We start from the raw sequence: 15,987 nt of genomic DNA, 5'->3' as shown, positions 1-15,987 counted from the left end.
GCTGCCTGGGGGAAATAAACTTCAATCTGTTTCTTTGTGTTTGCTACATTTCATTCTTAAGTAAAGCTATCCTATTCTACCAACGAATGCTTGTGCTTGAAGCAGTGTATTTATTGTGTTCTTTTGCAATAGGAAGGCTGACTTATCATTGAAGATAAAATCTAATGTTGGCAGTGTGAGTGTATTGATAGTTGTAGAAGTGTGGATGACATTGGCCTAGACACATTCTTAAGTTATAAAAATGTTTAGAGAGCTGCCATGGAGAGCTGCCATGGAGAGCTGCACTGTTCTATAGTATAGCCTCTAGCTACGGGTGCTTGAAGTCTAAAATAAAAAATTCAATTCCTTAGTCACACGAGCCACATTTCCAGTGCTCGGTAGCCATATGTGGCTAATGTGATACTGACCTTTTGGGCCAGATAATTCCTGGTGGAGGTGGGGGACTGGCCCCACTGACTAGATGTCAGGACAATCAAAAATATCTGCAGATATTGCCAAATGCCCCCTGAAAAACAAAATCATCCCTGGGTGTGGATACTTTGCCTAGTTTGTCCATTGTAGATATAAAACATTTCTATTAACAAAGACAGTACTGTTCTAAAATAATCTCCAGCAAAGTTTGGTTGGGGGGCATTTTATAATTTAAGCATTTTGAGCTTTAGGGGAATCAGAATAGTCATCTGGTCCAAAACCACGGTAAACTGAAGCACTGAGAGGTTTTTGGGTGACTTAAGGTCTATAGCATGCAAGTATCAATCTAGAGTGTTAGATTTCATGCAGCCTAGAGAACAGACTTCTGATTTTCATTTAAACCTATTTCCTCATTCCTCTGTTCTTGCACTCAGTGGGAGGAAGAAGTCCTGAGAAATGGGACTGGGACAGTCCTGAGACTCCAAGCAAATTCCTTACCTAAACCCTGCACATAACTGTTTTACTCCTCGTGGCCTCTGGCTTTCTCTAAGGCCCTGCCTCTAGGCTGGGGTCAGAGGGCTGCCTGGGACATCTTGTAGATCCACCTTTGCTATCTCAGAAGATGGAGCCCATTTGGGTTTCCCAGTTCCATCGGTGCAGAGACATTGGGAACACACTTCTAGGGCCTAGGGCCATGGATGCTTGTAGTCCTGTAAAATTCCCTCTCTTTAGCTGTTAAATTTCCAGGGTCTCCTCTATTGGCTTCCGTACAGTGGTCCATGGCAAAGCCTTTAAAATGAAATGCCTGGCAGTTTTTAATCTTCAGAGGTCACAAGAAAGTAGAGAGCCCTGCAGAAAGTTTTGGGGAAGGAGAAGAAATCTTTCTGAGGTTGTTGGTATCCACAACCAGAAAGTTGGCTTAGCTAGGAGAGGTCTGGAAGGCAGGGGAGCCTACAGAGTGACTCAGGGGCTTGGATCTTTTCTCCCTACATTAATCCTGTACACCTCATATACCTCTCCATGACTCTTCTTCAGTCATTAATTTTATTCTCTCCTCTGCTCCCAAACCTTCAGTGGCTCACTGCTGCCTTTTCACACGTGAAACTTCTTGGCCTTATACTCAAGGCCCCTTTGTTCTTGTATGGAGATCTTCTCTTTTCCTTTGTAGGAGTAAAAAACCAGTTTTTATGCCCACGAAAGCTTTACTGTTACTGCGGTTCATAGAACGATTCCGTTGGCAGTGGTGGAGGCTTTGCTCAAAGCTGTTTGATGTTTAATAGCTTGCTCAGGGAGAAGTTTTGTTTCTGGTGATACTTTGTTGAGTCGGTAGCCTGGAAAACTCCTTAAAAATCATTATACAGCTCAAAAATCAGAGGGCCCAGTGATCAGGCCAGAAAGAGTGGCAATGAAAGCGGACGAAGAGTTTTGTGTAAATAAACCCTCGAGTAACCTTGAGCTGTTGGCCAGTTTGGTTCTGTAACACTGTGGGCCCAGTGAGCTGTGGCCCAGGTCAAAGGCCCGTATCCTGAGGAGCCAGCTGTCAGAGTTTAGCTAGAAATGAGCTAATGTGTAAACTGGCCCTGAGGTCTTTTCAAGTGGCTTCATTTTCCCAGCGTCAGGGGAAAGAAGTGACTTTATTTCAGAGTTTGCCGCCCGGCTGCTGTTTTATTGAACTGTTGATGTTTTCCTTTGGGAAACCGGTCTTCTTGAGTGTCTCCACAGTGAAGGGGAAGGTATCTGATTTGGGGGCAGGTTTTGATTTTAGTGATGAGAGGGTGGGGACCGGAGGGACCGGAGTCCTGCTGGTCAGCATGACCGTGGCCACTCTTGTTCACTAGCTCTGTGTCTCTCCTTTGCTCCCCAGACCAACGAGTGGAACAAGAATGATGACCGGCTGCTACAGGCTGTGGAGAATGGAGATGCGGAGAAGGTGGCCTCCCTGCTGGGCAAGAAGGGAGCCAGTGCCACCAAGCAGGACAGCGAGGGCAAGACCGCGTAAGCTAAAAAAAATTGGTTTCTAACTGTAGTGGTTCTGGGTTCTCAGAGTGTTCTCTGGAATCCTTGGAATCCATGGGGGAACTTCACAAATGCCTTTAAGGAGACTTTGTGAAAGTACTGTCCTCCCCCACTCCTACCCCTCATGTTAAAATATGTAAGCAGATATTCTAATTTGGTTCCTGTCTCTTCAAGTTCCAGACTGCACATTGGGCTCTACCTTGGGTGGCTCTATTTGTTTTTAGGTATAACCAAAAATTACACTAGAAAAGAAATAGCACCGAGATTGCAGCCAATCAATAGGTAGTAAAGGAATCGTACATTAGAAACAACATAAAAGAGGGTATTTTTTTTCATAACCCTCAGGCTTTACTATTTATATCATTATTTCTTTTAAAACCCCTTCCTTAATGTAGATCAGCAATTACATGAGTAGTATGAATTTTGCATTATAATTTGTCATTGGTGGTACTCTAGCCCACCATAATTAAAATTATATATTTGATTAAGTATTTGTGTGTGTGTGTGTGTGTGTGTGTGTGTGTTTATTTGTAAGCATCCTTACTCTGGTCATATTGTAGAGAGAGATCATTGACTTTGTGGCTAAATAGACTTCTAATCTGGACTTCATCACTTATGAATTATGTAGTCATTGAATATTATTTAATTTAAATTGGAGATGACAGTATTTAACCACTAGGGTGGTGGGATCTCTGGGTGGCTCAGCAGTTTAGTGCCTGCCTTTGGCCCAGGGTGTGATCCTGGAGTCCCGGGATTGAGTCCCACATCAGGCTTCCTGCATGGAGCCTGCTTCTCCCTCTGCCTGTGTCTCTGCCTCTCTCTGTGTCTCTCATGAATAAATAAATACAATCTTTAAAAAAAATAACCACTAGGATAGTTACAAATATAAAACAAGATACTGACTTTGGTTAGGGGTCTCCAGAAGCAGGTTCTGAGACAAAGATTTGAATATCAGCTGTTTCTGTAGCCAGTTCTCCCAAGAGCACACAGGAAAGGCCCGAAACTGACATGGTTTGTCACTGACAGGTTACTGCTATTGGCAACTGGAGCCCAGTCCTGCTAAGACCTCTGGGAGTCTCTTTAGACTCAGAGTAGGGGTTGGCCAACTATCTTTGTAAAGTTTTAGTGGGATGTAGCCAAATCCATTGATTTAGCATTGACCATGGCTGCTTCTGTACTGCAAAGGCAGATTTGAATAGTGAAGACAAAGACTATGGCTTACAAATCCTAATATAGTAACTCTCTGGCCCCTTGCAGAGCTAGTTTCCTTACCCCAGGTTTAAGGTACATCTCAGAGTTATCCTACCCAAGGGGTAAGGAAACTGGGGTATGTATTCTTAACCACTTGTCCTTCCAAGATTAAGTGCTGCCCTTAAGGCCCAGGGTGCTCATGGGCAGAACAAGTCGAGGAGGTTATGAAAAGGGTTATGAATAGCACCTATAGCTATAGATACCATATATAAAGAGCTAGCAGTGACCCACAGTAGGTGCTTGATAAAGCCAGTTCCCTTTCCTTCTTATCCTAGATGAGTGGTTCTCAATCCTGGCAATCACCTGGGGTGCTTTAGAATTACCTGGAGTGCTTTAAAAAAAGTATCGATGCCATGCACACTCCAGATGTTCAGAAATATTTTGTCCATGAAGGGGCCCAGGAATGAATTTTTTTTTTTTTCAGGAATGAATATTTTAAAAAGTATCCCGTGTAGGTTCAACCAGAGAGAATCATCGTTTAGAAACTAGATTGATACTAGGTTGATTGATGGAGTGTGAGAATAAAAGGCAAATTTGCAGGAGTTTGAGTATCACATTTTAGCAAATTTTGCTGATGAGACCCTCTTCCTGGAACTCATCAAATCTCATAGCATAGACCCCAGTTCCATTGTTTGGGGAGCCACAAGATAGCTTATGGAGTTGCACTCTAGGTAGCAGGCTAGTCGATGTGCAAGGGGAAGAGGGAGGTGTTCTCAGGTTAGAGTCTGTTCCTCTAGGAGCTGGGCCTGCCCCTCTGCCAAAGCCCTAGGTTGAGCTCCCCACCATCAGCCTCAATTTGACTTCCCAACTTTGCAGAGGCCTGTCTCTCAGATGTGGGGCCCAGGGTCGTATTCTGGTAGGTTCTGACTTGGTAGGCAGGACTTCTAATAGCAGGTGGGCTTTAGTTGTTGGCTAACACTGTGTTGGGTGAGCTGCCTGCTTAACCTTATATAATTTTTAGTTCTTAACCCTCTTGCAGTCTAGATTGTAATTTCCGGGAATCCCTGGGTGGCGCAGCGGTTTAGCACCTGCCTTTGGCCCAGGGCGTGATCCTGCAGTCCCGGGATTGAGTCCCATGTCAGGCTCCCTGCATGGAGCCTGCTTCTCCCTCTGCCTGTGTCTCTGCCCCTCTCTCTGTGTCTTTCATGAATAAATAAATAAAATCATAAAAAAAAATAGATTGTAATTTCCTCGACAAAAGGGGGCTGTTACTTTGCCGTTGATCCCTATGATTATATCATTTAGCCCACTGCTCAGCTTGTAAATACTCAACAAATATTTGTCAAATGCATTAATTACCCTTTTCCCAGGATGCCACATTTGGAGTCCATGCTTTCTGAGCCAAGTGGCAGAAGCCACACTTCTAAAATCTAGTCATGAGATTTTTGGTGGTAGACAACTTCTTGTCCCACTCCATAGCTTCCTGGGCTCCTGCTGCTTCCAGTTTAGCTTTGCAGGTACCTACACAAACCACCTTTGATAGCCATCCCAGAGAGATGGGAGATAGATGTTTCTGATAGTTTTTTTCAAGACAATAGTCACGAAAAAGAAGATAGACAATTTGGGTTAGCGGCTTAGTCATAATTGTGATCACTTTAATACATTTGCACCTTTTTTTTTTTTTAAAGATTTTATTTATTTATTCATGAGAGACTCAGAGAAAGGTAGAGACACAGGCAGAGGGAGAAGCAGGCTCCATGTGGGGAGCCTGATGGCAAAACTTGATCCCCAGACCTGGGATCACGCCCTGAGCTAAAGGCAGATGCTCAACCACGGAGCCACCCAGGCATCCCCATTTGTACCTTCTTAAAATAAGACATTTATTATGTGTAGAGTAGATGGCCAACCAGTTCATTTCTTTCTTTCTTTTGGGAAAATATACGTAACATAAACTTTACCATTTTACCCATTTTGAAGTACACATTTCATTGACTCTAAGTACATTCAGTGTTATGCAACCATCATCATTTAGTTCCAGACATTTCTCATCATCCCAAGAGGAAACCTTGTACTCCTTAAGCAGTGACACCCCTCAGCCTACCTAACCGCCCCTGCCCCCCACAACCACTAATCTGCTGTGTCTGAATTTGCCTATTCTGGATATTTAATATAAATGGAATCATACCACTGGGCCCCTTGTCTGTGTGTGTGTTCTTTTTTTTTTTTTTCCACTGAGTGTAATGTTTTCAAGGTTCATCCTTGGCTGTAGCACACACATCAGTTCTTCATTCTGTTATCTGTTAATGGGAGAAATGCATTCGGCAGTCTACAAAAATCACCCCCTCCATTTTGCAGATGGTAAAACCGAGGCTCACATGATAGAGCTCTCCCTGAGTTAACTCCAGAAGCAGTCTACCTTTGCCATTGTATTTACAAGTCCACCATTTTTTTGCTTTCATGACACCTATGTAGAAAGTTAGAAGAACTTTAAAAACAAAAAGAGAGAGAAGGTCATTTTTTCAGTGTAAGATTTTTCATAAATAATCACCTGTTAACAAATAACTTGCTTGGAATATTCCTTATGATGATTAAAGTTATTAAGTCCTGGGCATCCCCGGTGGCTTAGCAGTTTGGTGCTGCCTTCAGCCCGGGGTGTGATCCTGGAGACCCGGGATCGAGTCCCACGTTGGGCTCCCAGCATGGAGCCTGCTTCTCCCTCTGCCTCTCTCTCTCTCTCTCTCTCTCTGTCTCTCTCTGTCTCTAATAAATAAATAATCTTAAAAAAAAATAAAGTTATTAAGTGCTAACTATAAGAGTTTAATTAGAGGTACCAGAGTCAAACCTATCTGGCTTCATACTGTCATTCAAAGCGAGTGGCTTTGGTATTTGGAAGGAAGGGGTGCTGTGGGGTTGGGAACCATGCCTCCTGCCCCTTTGGTATCATGGAATCATACAAGGCCCAGACTCTGTTGTAACAGGAGCCCCAAGCAGTGTTGTCCCTTTGGCTTCTGTCCTCTCCCCTCTGCACTTCCATATACGGTTTAGTCTAATCTGTGCCTTCCTGCCCAAGTGTATGTGCATCTCCTTCACGCTTGAAGATTTTTCTCAGGCTGTGGAGACTTTTCCTTTGTCCTGTCCCATTCTCTCCACATGCGTTGGTTTGGTAGCGTGCCAATGAGTAACTTCCTAGGAGCAGTTCTGAGTCCATGACAGACCAAGGTAGTGTCCCCTCTGCTGAAGCTCTTGGCAACTCCGGCCCCATGGAGCTTGCAGGGCCAGGATCTGTGGACGTGTACAGAGTGGTTTGCAGTTGTCTCTAAAGGGTAAGGCCAGATCACACACTTGAAAGTTAGGTCCTTGCCTCAGTCTCTGCCTACTTGTTTGGGTTTCCTCTTTGACTTACACACATCCCTGTCATTTAAGAACTTTAATAATATCCCATTTTATAATTTTGTTCGATAATGTACAACGTTTCCCTATTGTACAACCTCTGGTGCCGATTTGGGCTCTTGGGGCCCTCCTGCCAGCCCTGCCATTACTTCCCCAAATGTTCTCTTGCCCCTGCCCTCTCCTGGAGGGGGGGCTGTTGGCCCCTCTCCTCCCCTCCCCTCATGTTTGCCCAGGTTCTGTGTCCAGTCCAGGGTGCCTCCTCTCTGGTGTTCTCAGTCCTTTAAAATTTTTTTTTTCTTTTTTAAAGATTTTATTTATTTATTCATAGAGATGCAGAGAGAGAGAGAGAGAGGCAGAGACACAGGCAGAGGGAGAAGCAGGCTCCATGCAGAGAGCCCGACGCGGGACTTGATCCAGGGTCTCCAGATCACGCCCTAGGCTGCAGACGGCGCTAAACCGCTGCGCCACCGGGGCTGCCCCCTTTTAAATTTTGTATCTTCTCTTTGAAATACTGGAATCTTGATCTACAACTTGACATATTGTATTGAAAGAACAAGGACAGAAAAGTCTTGGCAGCTTAAAAATACCTTTGTTTTTTGAAAGGCTTGAGACCCTTACAACGCAGTTATCTCCCTGAAGACAAGGATCGCGTGATTTTTATTGTTGTGTTGGTGTCTCCCGTAGTTCCAGGCAGAGAAGAGGCATTCAGTCAGTGTTTGTGGATGTGCCTTTTCATCATGATCCTTATGGGGAAAATACTCTTTGTTAGTGATAGCTCATGGATAAATTAATTAGGAGCAGATTGACTTGGGGTTCAAGAGGAAAAGAACAGCCCTGATGAACATCACAACCTGCCACTTCTTCCAGTGCAACTTAAAGAGAGAAATACTCAGCCTTGACTACCTAAAGAACCAGATGGCCCAGAAAAATCCCAAAACGAGGTGGCAAGGGCAGCCATCTTGGTGGACATTGTGCAGAAGCCTCCATAACCCAAGATCAATAACTGGAAGCGTGGTTTGGTAATTCTTCAGAATTTCAGTTTCTTTCTGGCATATTCCCTCCAGGGAAAGATGAGAAACTTTGTCTGAAAATGTTGTCCCTCTAAAACTGATCAAAGAGGGGTTAAAAAATGTAAAAGGCAATTGAATGACTGGAATTCATTTAGGAACAAGTAAAAGAAGGGTGCTGTCTTGGGTCAGAAGAGAACAAAATAGAGCAGAGCAGAGAGCTGTAGCCGCAGCCTGTGTTTATGGGGTCAGGCTTGGCTTCCCTCGACCCCTCTGTTCTCTTTCTGCAGTGGAGGTGAGGATGTGGGAGGCTATCATTGCCCTCAAACTTCTTACCATAGAATAGTCTAATTGTTTCAAGATGCTTTCCCCCACATTTAGATGTGCATTTAATTAAAGTTATGTATGTTTGCCTTAGGAACAACCAGACTAAATAAAATCACTGCTGGGACTGTAGTATTTGAAGAAATACCACCCAGGCATGTGCGTACAGACTACAGACATATATATATGTATGGTGCGCATACATAGTCCACATTTCAGAAACCTGATCTTTCTGTTTTGAAAGCAAAAACTTGTGCTAGTATTTTTAGATGACTCCATGGAGCTTAAATATAAAATAGGGGAAGTAGGGATGCCTGGGTGGCTCAGCAGTGGAGCATCTGCCTTTGGCCCAGGGCGTGACCCAGGGGACCTGGGATTGAGTCTCACGTCAGGCTCCCTGCATGGAGCCTGCTTCTCCCTCTGCCTGTGTCTCTGCCTCTGTGTCTCTCATGAATGAATAAATTAAAATCTTTTTTTAAAAAACAGGGGAAGTAGTCCTTGAATTCTGCACAATCAGTACAATAAAGGGTTTCTCTGTCTGGTGGCTGGCTCCATCCACTCTTTTCCTGTTTTCTCAGAGGAGGGATATAGCAGTTCAGTCTTCGAAATCAAGTCATGCCGTCTGGGCCGCTTTCTCCGGATCGCACAGAGGGCTGCCAAACTCATTTACCTAAAAGTACTACATACTTGATGTGTAATCGCAGCCTCCTTCCCTGGGAAATTACCTTCCAGGCAAAATCACCCTACGTCTTTGGCAAAACCTGTTGGTATTTGACAGAGGGATAAACTGAAGGATATAATTGCTCTGTTGCATATGCGCTTGCTCTTGGTCATGTAGATTTTTGAAGGTGATAAAACTTCTGTTCCTATTTTGCGAATGTGCCCAAATGATTGCTTAATTAATCTTCCAGTTTGGAGGTACTCCCTTCCCTGCATTTATAATGTTCCAAACTCCGGTAAGCACATATAAAAGAAAGAGGAAATACGGCCTTAGCCCACAAAATGCATAGCATCTAGCCAAACAGACAAGACCAGTGAAAGCACTGGAGGGTAATTAAGTGTGGAACTATACAATACTAACCGTAAGGAGTTCCAGCTGGGGAGAGATGATGGATCACTGGAGGAGCCAAGAAAAGCTTCCTACCGGAAGGTGGTCTTGAAAAGTGAATTGGGCGGATATTGGGGTGGGTATGGGGGCAAGGAGGGGCAGCGCAGGTGTTGATCACAGCATGAATAGAGCCTACCGCAAATTGAAAAGAAAGGTGATGACGCCACGGTTATGGTTTCCTTCCCTTCTCCAAATGCTTATCACTGGAGGTCCAGGTCAGGGCCCCACCTGATGCTAGGTCAGTGCTTCTCAACTGCAGTCCCATTAGAATCACCCGGGCAGCTTTGAAAATACTGGTGTCACGCTCAGAGATGTGAGCATGTGGGGTGTGGGGTGGTTGGTGATTGGCATGGGGTGCAGGGTAGGTATGTTGTTTTTTTTTTTAAAGCACCCAGATGATTTGAATGGTCAACCAAACTGAGAACTCCTGTGTTTGACACTCCGCCGTGAGACCCCAGTTTCCTTAGCTCCCAGCTTCCCAGCAGGCTTTACCCAGTGATAGGTTCCAGGTGGGCTGAGGAAGGCCTCGGGAGCCAATGGTGATTGATTTCTCCCCCCAGCATGCACACATGTACATGCATGTATACATAATGCTTGTGCACAAAATAAAATGGCATATTTGGACTTATGGTAAATTATGTTAAAGTAACATAAGACACAGGGTCTTTAAAGAGAAATAGTGTTGTATGTTAAAGCTGAACAGATCTTATGGCAAAATTGTGCTTTAGAAGGAAGACTGGAAACCACAGTAGTGCAAATTGATGAGAACAGATTTGGAAATTAAAAACTACATCAGTAGGGGCACCTGGCTGGCTCAATTGGTAGAGCATGTGACTCTTGATGACAGAGTTTTGAGGTCAAGTCCCACGTTGGGTGTAGATGTTACTTAAAAATCTTAAAACAAAAAAACCAACAAACAAAGCCAGGGATGGTGGTTGAGTCTGCCTTTGGCTCAGGTTATGATCCCAGGGTCCTAGGATTGAGTCCTGCATCAGGTGTCCCACAGGGAGCCTGCTTCTCCTCTGCCTATGTCTCTGCCTCTCTCTGGATGTCTCTCATGAATAAATAAATAAAACCTTTAAAAAAAAAAAAACAACATTGATCAAGTATTGATGGGATCATAGGATTTTTCAGTTTAGAACTTTTCAAAGCTGCAGTAAGTATATTGAGACTGAAAGGACCTCAGACATGCAAATGGGTCACTGTGGCTCAGGTTTGAAGCAGGCTGTCTATGTCCTCCGCCGACTGGACTCCCCACACACAGAGGTCAGGAGAGCCTGGGAAATGCAGTTCTCTGTGAGCAAGGGCCGATGGGCATGGATGTCAGCACATGCAGTGACCTCCACCCATCCTAAACCCACGAGAGCGAGCACCTGAAGCAGGAGGTTCTCACATGGACAGCAGCCAGGCAGCTTAAGCATGAGGCCTATAAGATTACTTCTCATGTACCCATTCTTCAGAAACACCCGTGATTTCCCCTGGGGTGGGGGGGTGTGTGGCTAAAATTCACACCTTCCACCACCACCACTCATCCACCAAGTCTTGGTACCACTCAAGGCCCAGGCTTATGAAGCCTTTCCTAATTTCCAAAGTGGCTGAGCTTGCTCTTGCTGTTGCTTCTCTTAAACCACCGGGATTTGTTGGGTCTTGGTTATGTATGTACTTCTCTTATCCCTCTTATTCGACTATCAAGGTTAGAGCCCAGTCTTACCCAATTAATAAGAAAGGAGTTGCTATTAATCATGTTAATATTGAGTGACCCACCACTGGGCTAGGGGCTGTTATACGTGTCATTCATTCAACATACAGCTCATTCTTTCACCCATTTTAAAGACCATGTCAGTTTCCCATAGGTTTTTCTCCTATGATGCTCTCAGTCACCCTGGAATAATTTATGAGCAGAAAGTGCAGGTCAGGAAGCTTCAGGAATTTAGTGCAAATAACCCCCCATTCTAGGCCCTAGGTTCTAGAGTCCTGGGGGTCTTTCATGAATACAAGAAACAAATCCTTGTCCCAGTGGAGATTTCATCAGGCCCAAGGGCTATTTCTAGACCGCATTTATGAAACCAAACAATCTTGAAGAAAAAAAGCCAATACTCAGCTTCAGTGTCATGGGGTTTCTTAGCTCAGAGTATGTGGTCTTTCATTTCAGTGTTTCCTCCTCCCCAGGCCCCAGGAGAGCTCGGTCCCCAAAGCTGCGTTGCTGATTCCGTTAGCACATTGTAGGCCCTTAAAGGACAGTAATCCTATTTTTACACCCTCTGTTTTCTTTATGCCAATCACCTTTCATTACATCTATGTGAAACATCGAGCAGGAGAAGGCAACCAGTGTTTGCATTCCTCAGACTTTCTGCTACATCAGCTCCTAACAGAAGCAGTGAGCAGAGTCCCCATGAGAGCTGCTTCTGAAATGGCTGGGAGCCACGCAACCACCGCACTCCTTTGCTTGTGGGGATTTGTCTCTGAGCCCATAGAGTTGGTCTCTGGGTTAGAGTAGAATTCCGGTTTTCAAGGCTTTTATAACTAGAAGCTATGAGACAGTACTGCTTTCCTGACCCTCAGATTATAATCTGAAATGGGAATCCAGATCTTGGAGGATTAAGGATTATTATCCCACCATAGTATCTGGTGTGAGCTAAGCCTCGTTTGATCCTATGAACCAGATGAGTAAACTGAGCCCAATCAATTTGAGACAGTTTGTTGCACCATACCTGGGGGATCGCAGAGTGGAGACCCAGAATATGGACTTTTTAGTCCATACTTCTTCCCACCATGCAAATATCCTAAAAATGGAATATGTATCAGAATCACCTGGAAGGAGGTTGGTACAACACATTGCTGACTCCACCCCAGAGTCTGGACAGGATCCTAAGAATTTGTATTTCTAACAAATATATCTGGGTGATGTTGCTGCCACTGTTCTGGGGACCATGCTTTGAGAATTATGGTAAGATATGATGTTAGGGAGTAAAACCAAGCTTCTATTAATGTAAGTTTTAAGAAAACGTGGTCATGCCAGTTTATATGTGTGTCTTGGTTTAAGGAAACTCAGAAACTTTAGACTGAAAGGCAAATTCAAAACTAAAAATTTACATTAACAAAAAAAAAATCACATCTACGTGCCAGGAAAATTGCAACAGGCAAGACAAAATCTCTGCTTTTGTAGAAAGTGTGGTCAACTGAGGCCGACAACAATGCTTCTTTAATATAATGTCAAGTGCGTTGAAGAGAATGAAGAGGCCGGAGGCCACTTTTGAGTAAACTTGGGAAAGGAGGGTCTCGCTGAGCAGACCCCTTCATTGGAGGAGGTTGCTGAATGGAATGAGAGGTTAAGCCATGTACTTTTCTGGAACTGTCATCCTGGGGGAGGGAACAGCAAGGTGAAGCCCTGAGTTGGGAAGGTGTTTGATAAACCAGGGAATAGGGAGAGAGCTACAAGGTGATCTCAGAATGGAAACCAGGCCTCTTCATGCAAAGCCTGGTGGGTCATGGGAAGGACTTGGGTTGAAATCCTAATTCTGAATACCTAGCTTCCCTCATTTAATATGATTTAGTATCCATTTTTTCCCCTCCAGAAATCGGTCTTACCAAAAGAATGCAATTAAAGGATAGGTGATTTGAGGTGTTAGGGAGATGCTGACGCTCTCAAGGGATTACGGAAAGTTGGTTATTATTATTGTGAAATATTTTGGAATCTCACTGACCATAGTGACCCATCCTCTCTGGGAAATAAAGGGTTTTAAAAGAAAAGAAGGGATATGGATTTGTTTGGGAGAAACTGCTCTTAGAGCCAAGGCAGTGAATTCGAGTCCTGCTCTTTTACATATTTACTAACCTGTCTGAGCTTCAGTGTCTTCATCTGTGAAATGAGGACATTGGATCGGCCTATTCTTCTGGAACCTTCCAACACTCTGGGACTTTGGGTGTGGCTAGTGCTGGTAAGGTTTGATGTGTGGTCATTTCTTTGTGTGGGCATGGTGGTTTGCTTGATTTGAGGAGTGAAAATTGGTTGCAGAAGCTGTGGGAGGAATGGGAGGTCTGATTGAGGTGGCCAGCCTATTGCATTCTTGACCTCCCCCTGCCAGCCCCTTTGGGATTGAGCGCTGGGATTTAGGGAAGGGCAGCAGTTTGGTTTGGGAGAAATTTTCTGTGAATGAATATGCTGGAAAAAAAAAGAGTCTTTCTCAAAGGAGCCTTGTGAGTTTGTATTTCCTCCAAAATATATGTTTCAGCTGGCAGAAACCAGAATTGTTTATTACTCTGAAAGATAGAAGGAACTTTCCAGGCCATCACTCACGGGCTTCGGAATAGCAACAGCTCCAATCCCCTTTGGGTTAAGAGCCTTGAGAACTATTCCAGCCTCCTCCCGAGGCATTTATTTCGGGAAGGTTCGCAGGCCAGGGACCTTTGTTGCTGGCTGTGTCTGCTTCAGCCTGAGCTCACATTCCTAGCCCTCGGGGAGCCCTGGCATCCCAGATCTGCGCCACCGAGAAGCCTATATTTGCATTTGGGGCCAAACACTTCCATTAAAAAAAAAAAAGGCTTTGTAAAAAAGCACAGCCATCGCATTTCCCGGTTTGCAGGTAACTAAACAAATAGTGCAACTTCTCAGCGCGGTGACAGGGCCTGCTGTGCAGTCCGAGTGCCACGGGGCGTTGGTCCTGGGACTTTGGGCAAGTCCCCACACTCCGCCCTGCCTCAGTTTCCTTCTTCTCGGGAAAATGGGGATGGTGACAGTTACCCCTACTGCAGGCGGGCGGGGCTGTAGCGTTAAAGGCGAGCTTGTCGGGAGGGGCTGTAGTGTTAAAGCTGAGCTCATCCGGAGGGGCTGTAGCTTTAAAGCCCAGCTCGTGGGGAGGGGCAGGTGCCCGAGGGATAAGGCATGAGATGCGGGAGTCACCAAGCTCTTCCGCACAGAAACCTTGGGTGCTTTCCAAGTGACAAAAGCAGAGAAACCCCTAATATCAATAAGCAGCAAAGGGATCAAAGTCGCATGATGTCAGCCTTCAGGCTGCTCTGTTTGTGCTCCTGTTTAGTTACTTGCCTGTGGAAGGGCCCAGCTGAGTTTTTATAAGCAAAGCTAAACATTCCCTATGATACTGAAACTTAGAAAAGGCGTAGATGCCTTTTTTTGTGGAACGTGTCCACGAGATCGTTCTCGAAGCCAAGGTCTTTGCAAGAACTTTGAAACAGTGGGTGCGTTGGCAAAAGCGATGGCGTGAGGTTCTGACCTGGTCCTCCGCTGACAGCAGGGCTGCATGTGCACCTGCATCAGCTGGGACCTTGTACAACACAGCTTCGGATTCAGTAGGTGTGGGGCGGGGACCGAAGGCTTGTGTCCCCAGGCTTGGGCTCTTGAAGAGCTGTCACTTCAGTCGCACTGGAATCCCGAGAGCCTCCCCTGCTGCATCCCTGGCCGGTGACGAGTGTGCCTGTCACCGGGCTAGGGGTCAGAGGAGTGGGTGAAGGACCTTTATGTCCTGCCCTCCTCCCCTGAATTCCTGACTGGTCTGAAAAGAAACAAGCCAAAGACTCACTGCTGTATACTCTTGAATGACATCTCTTGTCTTTAAAAGGAAAGGTCACGTGGAGACAAAGCCAAAGGATAACCTAAATTTGTTTTGCATTCACTCTTATATTCCTCTAAGGGGAAATTTCAGCTGATAATTAACGGAAAAAACTACTTCAAAGGGTTCATTGAGAAAGATTTAAATGTTGCTTCCCTGGAAAATTTAGGTTGTAATTAAATTCTCATCTCTTAAATTAAAATTTGCCAGGCAATAGCAAGTCTTGGCTAGAACATGGGAAGATTGGAGCCCTCATGTATTAATGCTGGCATGGTGAAATGGGGCTGCTGCTGTAGAAGCTAGCTCAGGGGCTCCTCGGAGAGTTCAACGTGGGTGCCACTGACCCAGCAGTTCCACTCCTAGGTATATACCCACTAGAATTAAAAGCTGATGTCCACACAAACACTTGCACATGAATGTTTTAGCAGCATGATTCGTGGTAAACAAAAAATATAAACAACCCGAGTGTCCATAATTAACGAATAAAGAAAATGTGATTTATCCATATAATAGAATATTTTTAAGGAAGGAATGAAGGACAAATTAATGCTACAACATGGATGAACCTTGAAAACATGTCAAATGAAAGAAGCTAGACATAATAGACCACATATTGTATATGATGCTGTCTTTGTGAAGTGTCCAGAATAGGCAAATCCATAAAGCCAGAGAGTAGGTTAGTGATGGCTAGGTGGGGGGAGACATGGGAATAGGAAGTGACTGACTCCGAATGGATTTTTTTAGGGCAGTGGAAATGTTCTGGAATTAGAAAGTGATGTTGGTTGCACAACTTTGTGAATATACTGAAAAGAACTGAATTGTACATTCTAAAATGGTGAATTTCATGGCATATGAATTATAACTCAATAAAAAGATTAAAATCTCATGTTTTCTCAGTCTTTTAATTTGTTTTAATAGAGTTTTATATTTTAGCATTATACATTCATTTTTAATGGTTAATCGGAGTTTCTCA

General features: G+C 44.5%; 1 protein-coding gene across 20 annotated transcripts in view; it reads left to right on the top strand.

The window, feature by feature from the left end:
- The window catches only part of RAI14 (retinoic acid induced 14), a 138,391-nt gene that overhangs the window by 81,003 nt on the left and 41,401 nt on the right, over positions 1-15,987 (top strand). For 17 of the 20 annotated variants that reach the window (XM_072824943.1, XM_072824935.1, XM_072824952.1 and 14 more), the window contains one exon: positions 2,276-2,406. In XM_072824943.1, the coding sequence (XP_072681044.1) occupies positions 2,276-2,406 (131 nt within the window). Of the gene's footprint in view, positions 1-1,961; positions 2,145-2,275; positions 2,407-15,987 lie in introns of those variants that run through there. The other 3 variants (XM_072824934.1, XM_072824933.1, XM_072824950.1) reach the window with 2 other exon arrangements.

This window comes from Canis lupus, chromosome 4 (genome assembly GCF_048164855.1).
Source record: "Canis lupus baileyi chromosome 4, mCanLup2.hap1, whole genome shotgun sequence".
NCBI lineage: Eukaryota > Metazoa > Chordata > Mammalia > Carnivora > Canidae > Canis > Canis lupus.
This window is presented reverse-complemented; position numbering and strand designations above follow the sequence as displayed.